A 16,525-nucleotide genomic window follows, 5' to 3' on the forward strand; every position below is an offset into this window, starting at 1 on the left:
AGGCCGGCGCCAACAGCCGGCGATGCGGGGTCACGGGGTCGTGGCATGGAGGGGGCCGGCGTAGCTGGGGCCCGTGGCCCTGCGTCTTCCGCCTGCTACGTGGGTCCTGCCCACGCTGCGGCGCCGCAGCCGCCGGGCGGTGGGCGCCCGAGGGACCGGGAGGCGAGCAGGGACCGCCAGGCGGCTGTGGGCATCGTGTCCGCAGCCAGCGTCCCCGAGGCCACGCTCCGGCCATGATCACTCGGTGAAGCTGCGCCGCGACAGCGTGGCCGACTTCTGGCGCTGTGAGGAGCTGTGTGCGCTGCAGGACTCGCTGCCTCTGCCCGCCGGTCGCGCTTCCCTGCGGGAGGGCTGCTGGACTTCAACGCCGACCGCCTCCGTGGGGTTGACTGGACGCCGCTCATGAGCACCCTCTGCCCGTGATCTGTATCCAGAGTTTCTTCCAGCCACGGCTTGGCGAGATAGGTTTGTAGTTCCCGCTTCCAGGGGCCCTCATGTGGGCGCTGAGAAGCGGGGTTTTAGATGGTGCAAGGTGGAGGGTGGGCACTAGAACCGGTGCCCAGTGCCCGGGTGTGCGTGCACTAGACGGGGCGTGCGGCTTAGGACCCCTGCCAACTCGGTGACCCCGGCCGAGTGCTTTAAGGCTTCTAGGTCTCAGTGTTCTCATCTGTTGCATGGGCTTAACAGGACCCACTCTCTGTGGAGGTTACAAGGTCTCACTCTGTTAATGCTTGTAGACTCTACAATGTAGAACACTTAGCACAGTTTGGAGCGTCGTTAATGGTTGCACAGATGTTACCTGGTGTGTTGAATGACTTTGCCTGGTACAGACCAAAGCGATTAGGAAATTGATATATCCCAGCTTCATTTCCTTTCCATTCAAACAGGGCTCAGGAAAAAGAAAATTTTTTTCAATAGTATCCTATAGTGGAAAGAGCACCAGTGTGAAGGCAGCTTAGAGTTTGAATTCCAGGGCTTATGCTCTCTGTGGCCTGGGCAGGTTTCTTTTGCGCTACAATCCCCACACTTGTAAAATGACATTAAAAACCACTCTTTCTGTGGGTTCTTAGAATTAATTAAGCAGGTTATGTGTGTAAAGTATCCTGGTACTTGAATGAGTTGTCAGAACCAAGGGCTGCTGGAGACGACGCTTCTGCCCTAGGTAAGCTCCCCTTCTACTGGGTGGCAAGTAAACACAAGCACAGTAGTCAGTGTTCTGGAAGAAGTGAGTTCTGGTGCTACAAAGCATAGAATCTCTTTTTTCTTTAATTTAGTTTTTATTTTATATTGGAGTATCGTTGATTTACAATATTGTGTTAGTTTCAGGTGTACAGCAAAGTGATTCAGTTATACATATATCCATTCCTTTTCAGATTCTTTTCCCGTACAGTTTGTTACAGGATACGGACTAGAGTTCCCTGTGCTATGCAGTAGGTCCTTGTTGATTATCTATTTTATATATAGTCGTGTGTATATGTTATTCCCAAACTCCTAATGTATCCCTCCCCGCCATCTTTCCCCTTTGCAGAGCATAGAATCTTGGAAGGGAAAGTTCAGGGTAGTCTCTTGGAGGAGGTGCCATCCTTTCTAAGGATATGTAGAAGCTCCTGGGGTGGCAGGAGGGAGCAGTGTGTGTCAAAGTTTGAGAAATATAAAAAAATATGGCAAAACTCAGGTACAGGACTGGAACTCAGGGTTTGGGAAAGCAATGAGAGTTGATACTGGAAACCTAGTGGGGCCCCACAGAAAGGGGCCTTGTTTGTCATGTCAGAAGTTTGGATGTTTATCCTGAAGGCTGTGGGAAACACCAAAGAACAGTGAAATGGAATTCTGGTTTAGAGGCTCACTGGGACCTCCATGTGGAAGGCAGTTGATTGGGTGCAGCGTGAATTGTAATCAAAGGGTCCCACTTAAGTTATAAAAGGTGGGACTGGATTTTGCAGATCTGAGAGAGAATGGGTGAGGCCTGGTGACCAGTTAGAAAAGGGAGGGCAGCAAGTGTGGGTGACAGTTTACAGCTGCATCTTTTTGTGAGATACAGAGCACAGTAGAGAGGGATTGGAGGTGGGGAGAGGATCTTACTTGATCTTCAGTGCTTTAGAGGGGCCTGGTAGAGGGGCCAGGTCTGGGCCCAAGATACAGATCTGGGCTTTCTGGAAGGACAGGTGTTTGAAGGCATGGGAGAGACTTAGGTTATCCACAAGAATATCCAAAGAGTCATAGGTCTGAGAGTTTTTTAAGTGGGTATATTTGAGGATGTTTATAAGCTGAGAGAAAGTAGCCAGCAGAGGAAGGGTGTGAAGATCTAGAAAAGGAAATGATTTTTCGTTTGTTTTCGAAAAGCTGAATACTTATCGTGTGCCTGGCCCTTTACTAGGATCTGGGGTTCACACCATCTGTTCTCTCTCCTGCAAGGACAGTTCAATTCATCCCCTGGTGAACAGAAGTCAGATTATTCTTTGCATCCCATTCAGGTGTAAGAACTGTTCTGTACCTCTGAAGGGACTTTACTTAAGCAGAGTAATAAGTTAGAAATCAAAAGAAATTAGAGCTGGAAAGGACCTTAAAGGCCACTGTACTTAATTTTGCCACATATTTTACATTGAATGTAACAAAAATTTATTGTTGAGCCCTTTCTCTTCAGAGTTCCTTCACTGAACTTCCTTTATGTCTTGAATCCAGTGGGGCTAGCTTGTAGATTTTGGCCTCCTCTTAAATTTGCTTCTTCATCCATATTACATTTTGCCCAGACTATGGCAGAAACTCCTGGGTGCTTTTGCAGCTCCTGGGCTCAGCTCCTCTAAGTTCATCTGCCTACTCGGGTTGAGTGATCTTGTAACATAAAAAGCTATGCTTAAAATAATGCTGCTAATGGCTTGCCCACACAGAGTTAGTTCATACTAGCCACCCAGCGTGTGCTCTACACGGAGGCGTGTAGTCTGCACTGTGCTGGGCCAAGCCTCATGGGGCTCTTTTTTTTTTTTTTGCGGTACACGGGCCTCTCACAGTTGTGGCCTCTCCCGTTGTGGAGCACAGGCTCCGGACGCGCAGGCTCAGCGGCCATGGCTCACGGACCTAGCCGCTCCGTGGCATGTGGAATCTTCCCGGACTGGGGCACGAACCCGTGTCCCCTGCATCGGCAGGCGGACTCTCAACCACTGCGCCACCAGGGAAGCCCCGTCATGGCGTTCTTTGGCCCTGAGGAAGGGGAACTTTCTGGGATCACTCCCTTTGTCTAATTGGTCCTTCAGCAGCGGGGCGCCTTTTTCTAATCAGCGGAGGCACCCTTACTCAGCTAGTGGTAGTCCCAGGCCTCGTCACCTGTGGGATAAAAGCCATGCTCTCTCCCAGGCTTGCTTCTGCCAGCTCCTCTATTTTCCTTTGTGTCTCTTCTCACACTTGGACCCCTGGCCTTTAGTCGTCCCCACCTGAAGTATTTACAGTGCCCAGCAGGAGTCAGGCTTGAGGGTCTTTTCACAGATGTTCCCTCTGCAGTTAATGCACCTCCTACTCCAACTCTGCATAGCCTCATCTTTCTAGATTGTACTTCAGGGTTCTCATGAAGCTGTCACTTAGATATAACTTTTTGCCTCCATAGGCACCTCTGTGCATAAAGGTTATGTTTATTTATCTCATGTGATTGAAATTTTGAGTTTATACATCTTCCTCCTTAATGAAGGCTTTAAGGGCAGGAGTCGTTTCTAATCCTTAGCACAGAGCAGATGCTTTTTTTCTTTTTATTTAGGTGCTTTTTAATGATGATAAAATGTATGGTTTAAACCACTCATTTTACAATATTTTTGCTTTAGGTTGTGACAGAAATGAAGTTTACAGAAGTCGTGTTCCTGCGGTAAGAAATAAAGATGTGACCTTCCAGTTGTGTAAAGCTCATGAAGGCTGTGTAAGTGCATCGGGTGCGCTAAGGAACCTGGAGCTAAGTGGGCTAGTTCTGAGAGAGAGAGACTTAACTATGTTAACAAAATTAAGCCTTCATTGTGTCCTGCCAACCTTTGATAGTTGCTTTTGGGGCAAACTAAAGCAATAAAATTTTAAACTGTTCCTCCCCATTAAAGGGATTGAATATTTGGCCACTTTGGTGAACCTGTGTCTTGCGAATTGTCCAGTTGGAGACGGAGGTTTCGAAAGTGAGTTTCAGTCTTGTTTAAGTCTCTTCCCATCGGACTGGTCTCGTGATTTCCTACACACCATGTCTGTCTACCTTTTCTTGGTGTTGTGCATGCGTGGATTGTCTCCTGTACCTGCTCAAACCTTGGTCCATTCTCATTTGTACCATGGAAGTTTGTCATGCTGGATACTGTCAGAATTAATCTTACTTAAGTTTGTGTTAAGCCACAAACCACACGTTTTGTATATTTCCTGTTTTTTGTGTTTCTTTATATTTTTATGGTTTCTCGTCAAGAAATATTATGGGAAGGGAAATAGCAAGATGTAAAGAGCAAAAAAGTCATCATTCTCTTTAAATTGTTAGAACATCTATCTGCAATCATAATTATAATGCACTGTGGTATGTGTTCAAATTGGAAATATATGTAACGTCCCGTAGGAGCAGCAAACTCAGTGGTGTTGGTGAGGGTGTGTGATGGACCTAATCACAAAGCAGGTGATTCTTGATTGGGGTCCTGAAACATTAGTGTACGTTCCCTGTGTCCATTAGTGGTCTGAAGGGGTAAGGAAGCCTGCCTTTCAATTTGAGGAAACAGAGGGTTTGAGGTCCTCCCTCTTCTATTGCTCTAGTATACTGCATAGCAGCTAATAAAATACTGGGTTTATAGTTGACATTTAAATCGCTGATTGATCATCAAGGTTGGCATGTATCATTGGAACTGAAAATCGGAAGAGTCTTATGCTCTTTAGGTTTTTCTTTTTTTTCCTTTGTCTCAAAAGTATGTAGTACTTTACTGAGTGGTTGGGAAGAAAGTTTGCAGTATCCAGTGTATTCAGTTTTAGTATCTAAATAGAATTAAACTGTTGCTGTAAACTGGAATAACTTTGTTACTGACAAGCTTTAGAATGCATCAGTTCATCAATTACCTGTTTGGGAAGATTGTAGTTAATGATTTTAAGAATGTGGCTGTAAACCTCCAATTGACTCAAGAAAAGCAAATAAGTCAAGATTGACAAATGTATAGGCTCTTCATCTTACTGTGTGTGTGGGTTTTTTTTTTTTTCCTTTTAGTTATTTGGCAAGGTGTAAAGAACTCTATCACTCTTAAGACAGTAAACTTCACGGGGTATAATCTGACATGGCAGGGAGCAGATTACATGGCCAAGATCTTAAAGGTGATTTTATGTTTAAACTTTCATGAAAACATATGTGATTGAAGCACATTAATACATTGACACAGATGGCAGTTAATTTTTGTCTTTTGATACCTGTGAGTGCATCTTTCGTTTTGTTGAAAGAATAAGACCAGTTTTCAGTTTGGGATTCTACCATTTAGTAAAGATAGTCCACTTAATTTTAGAAATAGGAGATTTAATATATAATACATAATAATACTTCTATGTATTTTTAGTTACTGAAAACATTGATTGTGATGCTGTGAAGAAACTATGCCTTTATAGTCTTCAAGATTTAAATGAATCAAGTGTCTATTAGCTGCTGTAGTTTATAAACTAATAAACATCACTACATCGGCAACTTGTAAATACAGTTTTTAATGCCTTAACAACTTTACAGTGGTTATAATTACTGTATTTAGGCCTAAATTATTTAATAATTTGACATGAAGTCTTTTTAATAGCTTGATGGTGCAGATCAGGGATAGGTAAACTATGGCTGGTGGGCCAGATCCAGCCCGTCGCCTGATTTTTTAAAGAAAGTTTTTTGGAACATAGTGGAACCCATTGTTTACATGGTAGCTATGGCTACTTTCAGCCTACGCCAGTGGGGTTGAGTAGTTGCAACAGAAACTGTATAGCCCACAAAGCTGGAAATGTTTAAATTTAGATTTTAGAAATTGAAAAATTCTTTGAGCCTATACAGGGCAAGTCCATTGACCCCTCGGGTAGAGAACAGTCAAGAACTTGGGTGCCGAAGCCAAATGGCCTAGGTTCAAATTCCCTTTCTCCCTTTTCATAGCTAGTGACCATGGACAAATCACTTAACGTCTATGCCTCATTGTGAGGTTTAAATGAACTCATTTGTATAAATAGTGCTTGGCACATACTAAGCACTGTGTAAGTGATTGCTGTTATTTCTGCTTGGAGCTTTTATAAGCCATTGTTAATAGGAAAATGACACTAATGATTTTGCTTTTAGAGTGTCAAAGGCACTTTGAGTCTTTTATGTTTTCAAGAATGTAACAAGACTTTTTTGATTTAAAGTCAGTGTTCCCTGTTACCAAAATTGATTTTATGAATATAAAGAATTGAATGTCTTTAAGACAAGACTTGTGGTTAAATGTCAAACCATTATCTTCCCAAGGCACATCAAACTGGCTGTGCATGGTCCAGGCCTCTGAAGTTTGTGTCCACACCCTAGGTAGCATGTAAGATCCATTTTGTAAATATAGTTTTAAAAATAATGCCTGGGACTTCCCTGGCGGTCCAGCAGTTAACACTGCGCTCCCAATGCAGGGGGCGTGTGTTCGATCCCTGCTCAAGGAACTAGATCCCACATGCAATAAGTAAAAGATCCGGCAGGCCGCAACTAAAGACCTGGCACAGCCAAACACAGCCAAACAAAGAAACAAATAAATAAATAAATACTTTTTAAAAATAAATAAAATTCAGTAATGCCTTAGGAGTTAGGAAAAGAAAATATTAGAACCTATTTAGCTTTGTATCATTTAAAAAAAATCTGTGTAGTTTATAATGTACCTAAATTATATGTATAGAACTTTGTGTATATAATTTGTTAAAAAATAAGATGCATATTAAAAAGTTTTCTTATGGGTTGCCCAGTCAGGTGTTTGGAGACCATTGGAGGACAGAATGATGAAATTTAGAGCCTCAGCAATGATAGAATTTAGAATCAATTCCCTGACTTAGAAGATAAGGAAAATAATTCTTAGACTGTAATTGAGTTATCCAACTTTACATAACTGTTCAAAAACAGGTCATCCAGTGGCTGGAATCTAATCACTGACCGACTAGAATGTGGGTCACTGGACTCGTAAAGCAGAACTGACTGTTTAATTTCTCAGCTTGATTCTCCTGGCATATATGCGTGATATGTGTGTGTGTAAATGTCTGACATAATAAGCCATACTCAGTAGGCACATCCTGTTTCCTTATTGAAACATCTTAATTTTGTCCCATTAAATCTTTGAAGTATCAGACTATCAGAAGGCATGAAGAAACCTGGGCTGAGAGTCTTCGTTACAGGAGACCTGATCTTGACTGTATGCCTGGTTTGAGGCGCATCGCTCTGAACTGCAACAAGCTCATTGGTGACCTGGGTGCTCGTGCTTTTGCAGAATCTCTTAGTGAGGATTTATGGCTTGGAGGTAAATTCTTAAATTGAAAATACTGAATTTTTAATGTAATATATGCTTAGCTTTTGGCATGATACTGTTGTGATAGGACTTTTTTTAAGGCCTCATTTTTCTGATAGCTTTTATGTTGCTTTTAAACTTTCTCTAAGAGTTACATATATTCTTTACAGAAAATACAGAGTAACAAGAGAACAATTACCTATAAATTTAACACCCAGACATAATCACTGTTCATTTTGGTGTATATATTCTCAGTCTTTTTATTGTTTTCTATAAATATATTTGTACACTTAGAGATTACAAAAATAGAATTGTAGTATACTTGCTATTTCATATTCCTGCTTTTTTCACTTAATGAGGTATCATGTAGTGTTCCATCATATTGATGTCCCATAGTTTAATCAATTCTTTGCAATTAGATTGAGACAGTTTGCTTTTCCCTGTCAGAAACAATGTGAATACATTATATATACATCTCTGTGTCCATCGGGCTTACTTCTGTAGAATAAGGTACTACAAGTGGAATGACTAAGTGTGACATATTTTTAAGACTTTTCATACACATTGCCAAATTACCACCCAGAAAGGCTATGCCAATTTGTAGTCCACCCCAAGAGTGGATGTGAATGAAGCCTGCCTCTCACAAACACTGGCTGGTAGCACTTTTTAAAAACTGTAAGACTACAAAAATGAGTACCTCTCCCTTTTTTATGCAAGTGGGATTACTCCAAATTTTATAACTTTTTTCAGTTAATTCAGTATGACCATCTTAGCATGTCAGTAAATTTGCATCTTTTTTTTTTTTTTTTTTTTTGCGGTACGCGGGCCTCTCGCTGTTGTGGCCTCTCCCGTTGCGGAGCACAGGCTCCGGACACGCAGGCTCAGCGGGAATGGCTCACGGGCCCAGCCGCTCCGCGGCATGTGGGATCTTCCTGGACCAGGGCACGAACCCGTGTCCCCTGCATCAGCAGACGGACCCGTGTCCCCTGCATCAGCAGACGCACTGCATCAGCAGTGCGCCACCAGGGAAGCCTTACTGCATCATTTTTTTTGTGACCCTTCAGTGTTCCATTATATGAATATGCCACAGTGCACATAGCTTATCCGATCTTGTATAAAAGGTATGTCCAGTTTTTCAGTTACAAAAAGTACTCTGATATATATCCTTACCTATATCTCTGACTATTTTGGATCAAAAGGGTATAGACATTTTAAAGACTTCTCTTACAGAATCTTGGCTTAATCTGATAGGAGAATAACCACATTTTGTTTTATTTTGTATTCATTTGATTTACTGGTGAGGTTTACTGGCTGTTTGTATTCATTTGGCTAGTTGGTTAATTACACCGGGTGTCCCTTCTTCTGTAGTGACAGTTTGTAAGGGTTGTATCATATGCTGTTAGATCCATATGTCTGACTTGCTATTTCTGTATGTCATGGGGCGTTGAAAGACTCTAGTTATTTTAATGTGATGGTCCACTCAACACTTAAATGACTCATGATAGTTTCCTTTCATGTAATATTTTTTAATACCTGTGCTTTTGCGATGATCCCTTTTGATTAAATGAGTAGGTTGTTCAGCCCCAGAACTACTAGAATTCATGATCATTTGTTCTGGTTTTTGTCTGACCTTTTACCGCAAGAGTTCTTGACCATCGTACTTTCATGATAGATTTTTAGTGTGTATTCTCTATACACACATTGTTTGAATTTGTTAATTGTTTGTATCCTAGAAAACAGTACTTTTCTAATGTTGTACTTCCCTTATGGTTTGAGCAGATAATTTACTGATTAAAGTGATTTATACTTGTAAATTGTTCTTATCTCTACTCTGAATAGAGGTGAACCTAGATACTAAGCCTGCTTCCACCAAGAGCATTATTTGCTTCTTGTGCAACCTCTGAATTCTTGCAAGGAGTACTTTATTCATTTGTCAGTTTCACAAGTAATTTTTTTAATACCTTCTGTGTGCCAGATACAGGTTTAGGCACTACTGATAAAGCAGTGAACCAGACAGACAAAAGTCTTGCCCTCATGGAGCTTACATTCTTGTGAAGGAGTTGAGATAGAAATTAGTAAAGAGATAAGTAATATAATTTTAGAGAGTAGGAAGTGCAAAAATATCTTAATGTAAGAAGAGTGAGGGGGGCAGGTAGGACTCCATTGGACAGGTTAGTTAGGGGCCAGCTTCACTGGAGAAGTGGCATTTGAATGGAGACCTGAATGAAGAGAGGAGCAAGCCATGGAAGATCTGGGGTAAGCACATTCCAGGACAAGGGGGCAATGAGTATGCAGGCATGTAGGTCGGTGGAGTATTTAAGGAAAAGCAAGAAGGCCAATCTGGGCAGAGTACTGAGTGAAGAAGAATGTGGTGTGACATGAGGTCAAGGAGCTAGCCAGGGGTCTGCTCTTGTAAAGTCTTGAAGGCCAGAGTAAAGATGTGGATTGTTCTAAATGAGTAGAGGGTTTTGAACTGGAAAAAGGCATGATCCAAATAGTATCTGAATAAGGTGACCTGGTATAGAGAATGGACTTGGGAGGATAAAGAAGAGAAACAGGGAGACCAGTTAGGAGACTATCACAGGGGTCCAAATAAGAGATGTTTATGGCCTAGGTTAGGTTGGAAGTTTGCAGCAAGTGAAAAGTGGTTGAATTCAGGTTGTGTTTTCAGGGTATAGCTAACAAGACCTGCAGATAGATTAGTTGTGAGGTATGAAGGGAATAGTAACAAGGAGACAAGTCGTTGATGATTATGTGTGCAACTGGGTGGTATCACTTAGAAAAAGGGGGCTGATGGGAGAAGCAGCTTTTGAGGGAATATCAGGACTTGGATTTGTTATCTTAGATGCCCTTTAGGTATCTAAGTGTCTGGACAGTGCTCAGACTGTACTTTCTATCCAAAGGTATCCAAAGCCACTTTAGATGCAAAATGTTTACAGTTGACCTTTGTTGCTGCCAAAATAGTAGCCATTGTGGGCAGTCTGCAAGATGGCATCTTAGGTTTCTGAGGAAGAAATTAGAATACACAAAGGGGTATTAAGGGTATAATTACATAATGTAGATTTCATATTTAAATTTATGGGAAAAGCAATAATTAGTTGGCTTTTGGTTTTAAATGGAAATAGCCACTCACTGGGAAATAATTACTCTAACTTCAATTCATTTTACTTTAGATCATTCTGTGATGAAAGCAATTATCAAAAAAGTTCTCCAGATGGAAGGAGTGCCAAGTCAGACATACATAACATGTTTCAGTTCGCTCGGAAGAATTTCTCTTTAATGGCTTGTTTTTCTTTCTTTCTTAAAAGAAAATTATCAAGGTACTTTCTGCCATCTTAAAACTAAGTTTTTAGTCAAATCAAATGGCTTTTCTGTTTTTGAAAATGTTGTGTGATGCTTTAATTTAGGTTCCCAGAAATGCAGATTGAAAACCTTTTAACTTTTTATTTTCTGGAACTTATTATCGTTAGTCACAAATAGTCTTTTTTTTTTTTTTTTTTGGTGATAAGAATGAATAGCAGGAGCAGCATTTGTGAAACCAAATCTAATATGAAACTGACTCTTTCTTGTGAGTAAATTTGAATTTTGAAACAGCAAAACAATAAGGTTTGATATAAAGCAAAATAAATATTTTATGTTTATGATCTGCCAATTTCCCAGAAAGAGTTTTCTGGTGACTTTCGTTATATACCAGATACATTAAAATCACCAATGGAAAACACATCTTTTATTCAGGTTCCCTCTGAAAGTTTTAAAAATTTGTTGACTTAATATCACTGAACGGTTCACTTTAAAATGGTTAAAATGATAACTTTTCTGTTTTGTGTAGTTTACCACAATTTTTTTAAAATGTGTTGTTTGAAGATTTTTGGGTTTTACAAAGGTATTGTATTAGCATAAAAATGAAAAATTTAAAAGACCACCTCTAATTGCATTATCCTATCTAGCAATATTTACATTTTTATTTTCTCTTCCTGCTGTCTATAAACATAATTCCACATAACTTCAATATAATTTGCCATTCTTTTCATACTAAATTTAAATTCTGTGATTCATAGTTATACTTTTTAACATTGTATTCACAAGGTTTCATTGAGTTGGTCAATTTTTTAAATTGGTGAACAAGGGCTTCCCTGGTGGCACAGTGGTTGAGAGTCCGCCTGCCGATGCAGGGGACACGGGTTCGTGCCCTGGTCCGGGAAGATCCCACATGCCGTGGAGCGGCTGGGCCCGTGAGCCATGGCCGCTGAGCCTGCGCGTCCGGAGCCTGTGCTCCGCGACGGGAGAGGCCACAGCAGTGAGAGGCCCGCGTATCGCAAAAAAAAAAAAAAAAAATTGGTGAACAATTGGAAATAACCTAAAATAAACTATTGTAAACATCTTCATATACAGCTTTTTTTTTCTACTTAAAGATGTATGTTTTTGATTCTCTGTTAATCAACTTGCTTGGACAATAGTGTATTAAATAAGTTGTTAAGAGTGTTTATGAAGTCAAAAGAAAGCTTATGATTGTCTGCCAATTGTTATTTCAAGAGAGTGATATTTGAATAATCAAATAGTACATACAAAGAAGTTAAGATTTGTGGTATCACACTAATTAGATATTATTATTAAAAATTTATATCATGTGTACAGTATTCTTAAAATAGCTAAGTTGACTTTTGCTATGATATTAGAAATGGAAATATATATATTAATAAAGCATGTGTATTAGGAATTCTGTAAAATTAGTACCTGGTGGTATATAATAGGGCATCATGGAATGAGAAGAAAACAGTTAAACGTTTTTTTTTTATTTAGCATGATGAAACAAAGTGGAAATATAACTGAAATATACAAACTCATTGAGCTATTTTAAGAGTAATTTTATTTCTTGGGCTTTTTTTTCCTATTTGCCTCAGTTATTTGGAGACATAGAGGTAAGCCAATCAGTATCTGGGTATATACCTAGATCCTGGTGAGTACAGGGCGAAATAATGGTGTGAATTGTGTCACATTTATATTGTCATTATGTATGCCTAAAAACAGATGGGAACTTTTAAAGCATTCTTTTTTTTTTTTTTTTTTTTTTTGCCATACACGGGCCTCTTACTGTTGTGGCCTCTCCCGCTGCGGAGCACAGGCTCCGGACGCACAGGCTCAGCGGCCATGGCTCACGGGTCCAGCCGCTCCGTGGCACGTGGGATCTCCCCGGACCGGGGCACAAACCCGCGTCCCCTGCATCGGCAGGCGGACTCCCAACCACTGCGCCACCAGGGAAGCCCCAGATGGGAACTTTTATTAGAAATTTTTTTTATCTCCTAACAAGAAAAGTGTAATTTAAAAAACTTTTAATACAAATGTATTTGCATTCGTTTCTGAAAGTAAAGGAAGCTAACACATACAAACCACATGCATACAAACATTTTTTTGACCGTAATTAAGTTAAAAAACACAATAAAATAGCACAAAATGAACTGAGCTCCTATATATTTTTAAGAGGCATATAAATCACACAGGATCGTGTGGTGATTATCAATAAGCTACACTCTATGAAATATTTGTCCTATATTACCACATACACTCCATTTTACCCTGCATCCTAATGCTGCTAAACTATAGTAGAAAGCAACAGCATAGCACAGGGAGATCAGCTCGGTGCTTTGCGATGGCCTAGAGGGGTGGGATAGGGAGGGTGGGAGGGAGGCTCAAGAGGGAGGGGATATGGGGACATGTGTATGCATATGGCTGATTTGCTTTGTTGTGTAACAGAAACTAACACAGAATTGTGAAGCAATTATACTCCAATAAAGATCTATTAAAATAAATAAATAAAATAACACAAAATATAGTAGCTTTGAAGGATAAATATAACCATTTTAACCTATGATGTTTGTCTTCAGTAAATTCAAATTAAATATTTAAATGTGAATTTTAATATGTGGCTTGTTCTAAATAAAATATTAACACGTAGGTCTAGTTTTTGCAACCAAATATTTCATATAAAGATACTTGCCTCTTTACTACTGAAATATAGGATAAGTCTCCACATTTCACTCTTTTATCCAGTGGGTTTCATTTGTTTTTTTGTGTGATTTCTGTATGAAATCAAAGGAGCAGTGAAGGTTGACAGGGTTATAGGAGAGTAACATTGACTCACCTACCACCCAGCAACTTGCAGCCTTATAACTTTTATTGTTTTTACATAGAAAAATTCATCTTAAATTGAAATTTTGGTCTAATTCTGAAGATTCTGTTTGGCAGAAGTCATGGGTGTATCTGTGTTTCTGTGTCCTTGAGATTCAGAAATGCCAAAGGTGTTCTAAGATTCAGTAAACTTGAGTGTTTCTGCATAATACATAAAATGTATCATACTTCGGGATTATTTTAAAAATTTATTTTTGCATTTCTGCACATCTCAATACTTTTGTTTTAGTTAAAATAACTTGTTACTGTAGAGAACTTACATTTTTTAAAAATGCTGGCTTATGTAAAACCTTTGTACAAAACGATCCTCTTTTTAATGGCCTTGGCATCATTGTCAAGTGCCTGTTTGATTCCTCTCAAAGTGTACACATGTGACAGTTGCTCTGTAGACCTTTGGTGCATCTTGATTCCTTCTTTTCATGCTTTGTCAAACATAGGCTTGGCCACAAAGCAACCTGTAAGTAATGGAAGGAAACACTCTGCTGGTAAAGAATGTTATGGTCCTGAACCTCTACCACCTGGTGTGTCTGGTTTCTGGCCGTGGCGTACTGCAGAACATGCAAAAAGCAACAGGTAACGTGTTTGCATTCCCTGTCTTTTTCAATCATTCAGAGTCCTTTATTTTGGAACTTCTGTTATGTGAGCGGTCTCTGGTGCTTTCTATAGAGGAAAAAAGATAACTCACACATGGCTTCTGCCCAATGAGCCCTCTAAGGAAGAAAAACAAAAAGTAATTGGGAGTTTCAAGTTGTTTCTCAAGTGTCACAACAGAGCTAACCCCGTGGGAGTCTTGAGGAGACTAAAATTATCACCAATTGTGCATGTGAGGAAAGTTTCATTAAAGGCAGGTGTAGTTGCGTGAAGCCCTACAGCACAGAAGAAGGAATTTGGATATGTACGAATGGGCAAAAAGACATTTTAGACATGGGAAATAGTTTAATACAGAATGGATGAAAATTATGCATTAGACCTATTCTAAAACAACTGGCTTATTAACTCAGTAAATCAGATTTAGTGAGTCAAACTAGCTTTACCTGATTTCTTATCCAGGGGATAGCTGTTCATAGTAATTTTTGTCACAGAACAGTAAATAAAATGGTTGAACTATAGCTTTAGGCTTGCTAAGTGAAATAGATTGCTCTAGATGATTTTCAAGTGACTGACTTGGTAGTATTCACGAAATTGGGGATTAACAATTGCTTAAGAAAACAAAGAGAATTGATTTTAAATAGTACTTGAAGTAGTTACTGTGTAAAATATCTGTTCAGTTGCTCATGTTAAATGGATGTTTGTAATCCCCATTGGACAACCGACTACTTTTTTGCAAATGGTAATGTGAATTGCTGTTGCATAAACTATAGTGTTGAATCCCCAGTCTTTGCACTTGAGTTTAGCAACTTTGTGGTTTCCTATCTTCTTCCTGAGACACTTAATCTCAGGTCCATCCTCCTCACACAGGGTGGTAAATTAGAGAATGATAAATATCACCATTTAAAGAAGTGAGACTGAAATCTCAAGCATCCTGAACATAGGAACTGAAGGGGCCTCTCAGCAGTTCAGAGAGTTATTACCGAGCCAGTCACCTGAATTCTGTTCAGTTTTCTCCATAGCAGAGCCCTCCAGGTCCTTGTTTTGAGCTTATTTATTTTTATACACAATTCTGTGTGGATACTGTACATAATACTAAATAGTTGTATTAACTGGGTTTAACTGGTGATGTATTTACATGAAGATCTAACTTCGTTTTGTTGATATCTTTTTAGGGGCTTTCCATTCATCAAAGCTCGTGATGTATGTAATCAGTTGCTGGTGTTTAGCTATCATATTTATGATATATAGGACTTGAATTGGGAAAGGTGGATGGTCATTCTCCTTGCTTTTTCAACTGACAGAGCCTTACAAGAAGCATTTCCCTCTCTGAAATAAATCCATGTAAAACATGTTTGGTCGCTCTCCCAATGCAACGGTGTAGTTGTGTGGATTTGGCACACAACTGGCAGCCTTGTGGTTATGCCTGTAAACAAGGAAGCCTGTTTTCCAGTCCGCAAATCAGCTGTTGCCCAGTGAAACGAACTTGAGTGCCATTTCTGACCCCTCACATGGAGCTGTCATACTGAAGAATGTTCACATGCTTTCAAGAAACGTTGTTTGCGGGCTATATGTACAAATTCCTGATCTGAAAACCAATATAAAGCAACATCTCCCAAACCTCTGCTCTCTCACCAAGGCCACACACATTCCCTCGCTTATGGCCTCATGGCAAGCTAATACTGTCAGTATCAGATTCTCCTTCCCAGTGGTTCTGGGAGACTGCATAGTTGCTCTGTGAAAGGCACCACTGCTGAGGTTGAGAGAAGAGCATCTTGGGTGTCAGTCCTGCCCTTGCATGCCCAGAGAGAGAGGTGTGCACCTCGTTCTCCTGTTACGGTTTTCCTGTGCTGCAGGGTTTGCTGCTTGTTGTCAAAATGATGTCCTAGTGACTTGTCTTCTGCGTGGTTATATAATCCCAGCACGCTTCTTTATGATCTATAGACTTTTATGGGGTTGTGGCCAGGTCAGGTTTTAAATGTTTGGAACTGTCCTATTGAACAACATTGCAGTGGCAGTGAATCTTGATGGGAGAATTGTATTACTGTTACCCTAGTTTTGGCTTAAGTGTGGTGAGAAGATGAAATTTTTGATGGGTTAGTTTTAGTTGTGTATGTGTATGTGATTTCTTTTTTAAAATTCTAATGTCTATTATTCCCAGCTTAGATATGTTGACTTTCTGATTATTCATCAGTCCCTTTACTGATGTATTTTCCTCTGAAAAACTACATTTTCTTCCAGACTGTTTGTGTCTGATGGTGAAGAATAAATTTTTCATTTGCAGTATAAAG

General features: G+C 40.0%; 1 protein-coding gene across 2 annotated transcripts in view; it reads left to right on the forward strand.

Moving 5' to 3' along the window:
• The first annotated feature begins 101 nt into the window (after positions 1-101).
• LOC117310911 (centrosomal protein of 78 kDa-like) overlaps positions 102-16,525 on the forward strand; it is a 29,907-nt gene continuing 13,483 nt past the window's right edge. The window contains exons 1-6 of one of the 2 annotated variants that reach the window (XM_073799838.1): positions 102-465; positions 3,810-3,901; positions 4,074-4,145; positions 5,198-5,301; positions 7,298-7,472; positions 14,084-14,219. In XM_073799838.1, the coding sequence (XP_073655939.1) occupies positions 5,284-5,301; positions 7,298-7,472; positions 14,084-14,219 (329 nt within the window). In that variant the 5' untranslated portion in view covers positions 102-465; positions 3,810-3,901; positions 4,074-4,145; positions 5,198-5,283. Of the gene's footprint in view, positions 466-3,583; positions 3,902-4,073; positions 4,146-5,197; positions 5,302-7,297; positions 7,473-14,083; positions 14,220-16,525 lie in introns of those variants that run through there. The other variant, XM_073799837.1, reaches the window with a different exon arrangement.

This window comes from Tursiops truncatus, unplaced genomic scaffold, assembly GCF_011762595.2.
Source record: "Tursiops truncatus isolate mTurTru1 unplaced genomic scaffold, mTurTru1.mat.Y mat_scaffold_51_arrow_ctg1, whole genome shotgun sequence".
NCBI classification, from domain to species: domain Eukaryota; kingdom Metazoa; phylum Chordata; class Mammalia; order Artiodactyla; family Delphinidae; genus Tursiops; species Tursiops truncatus.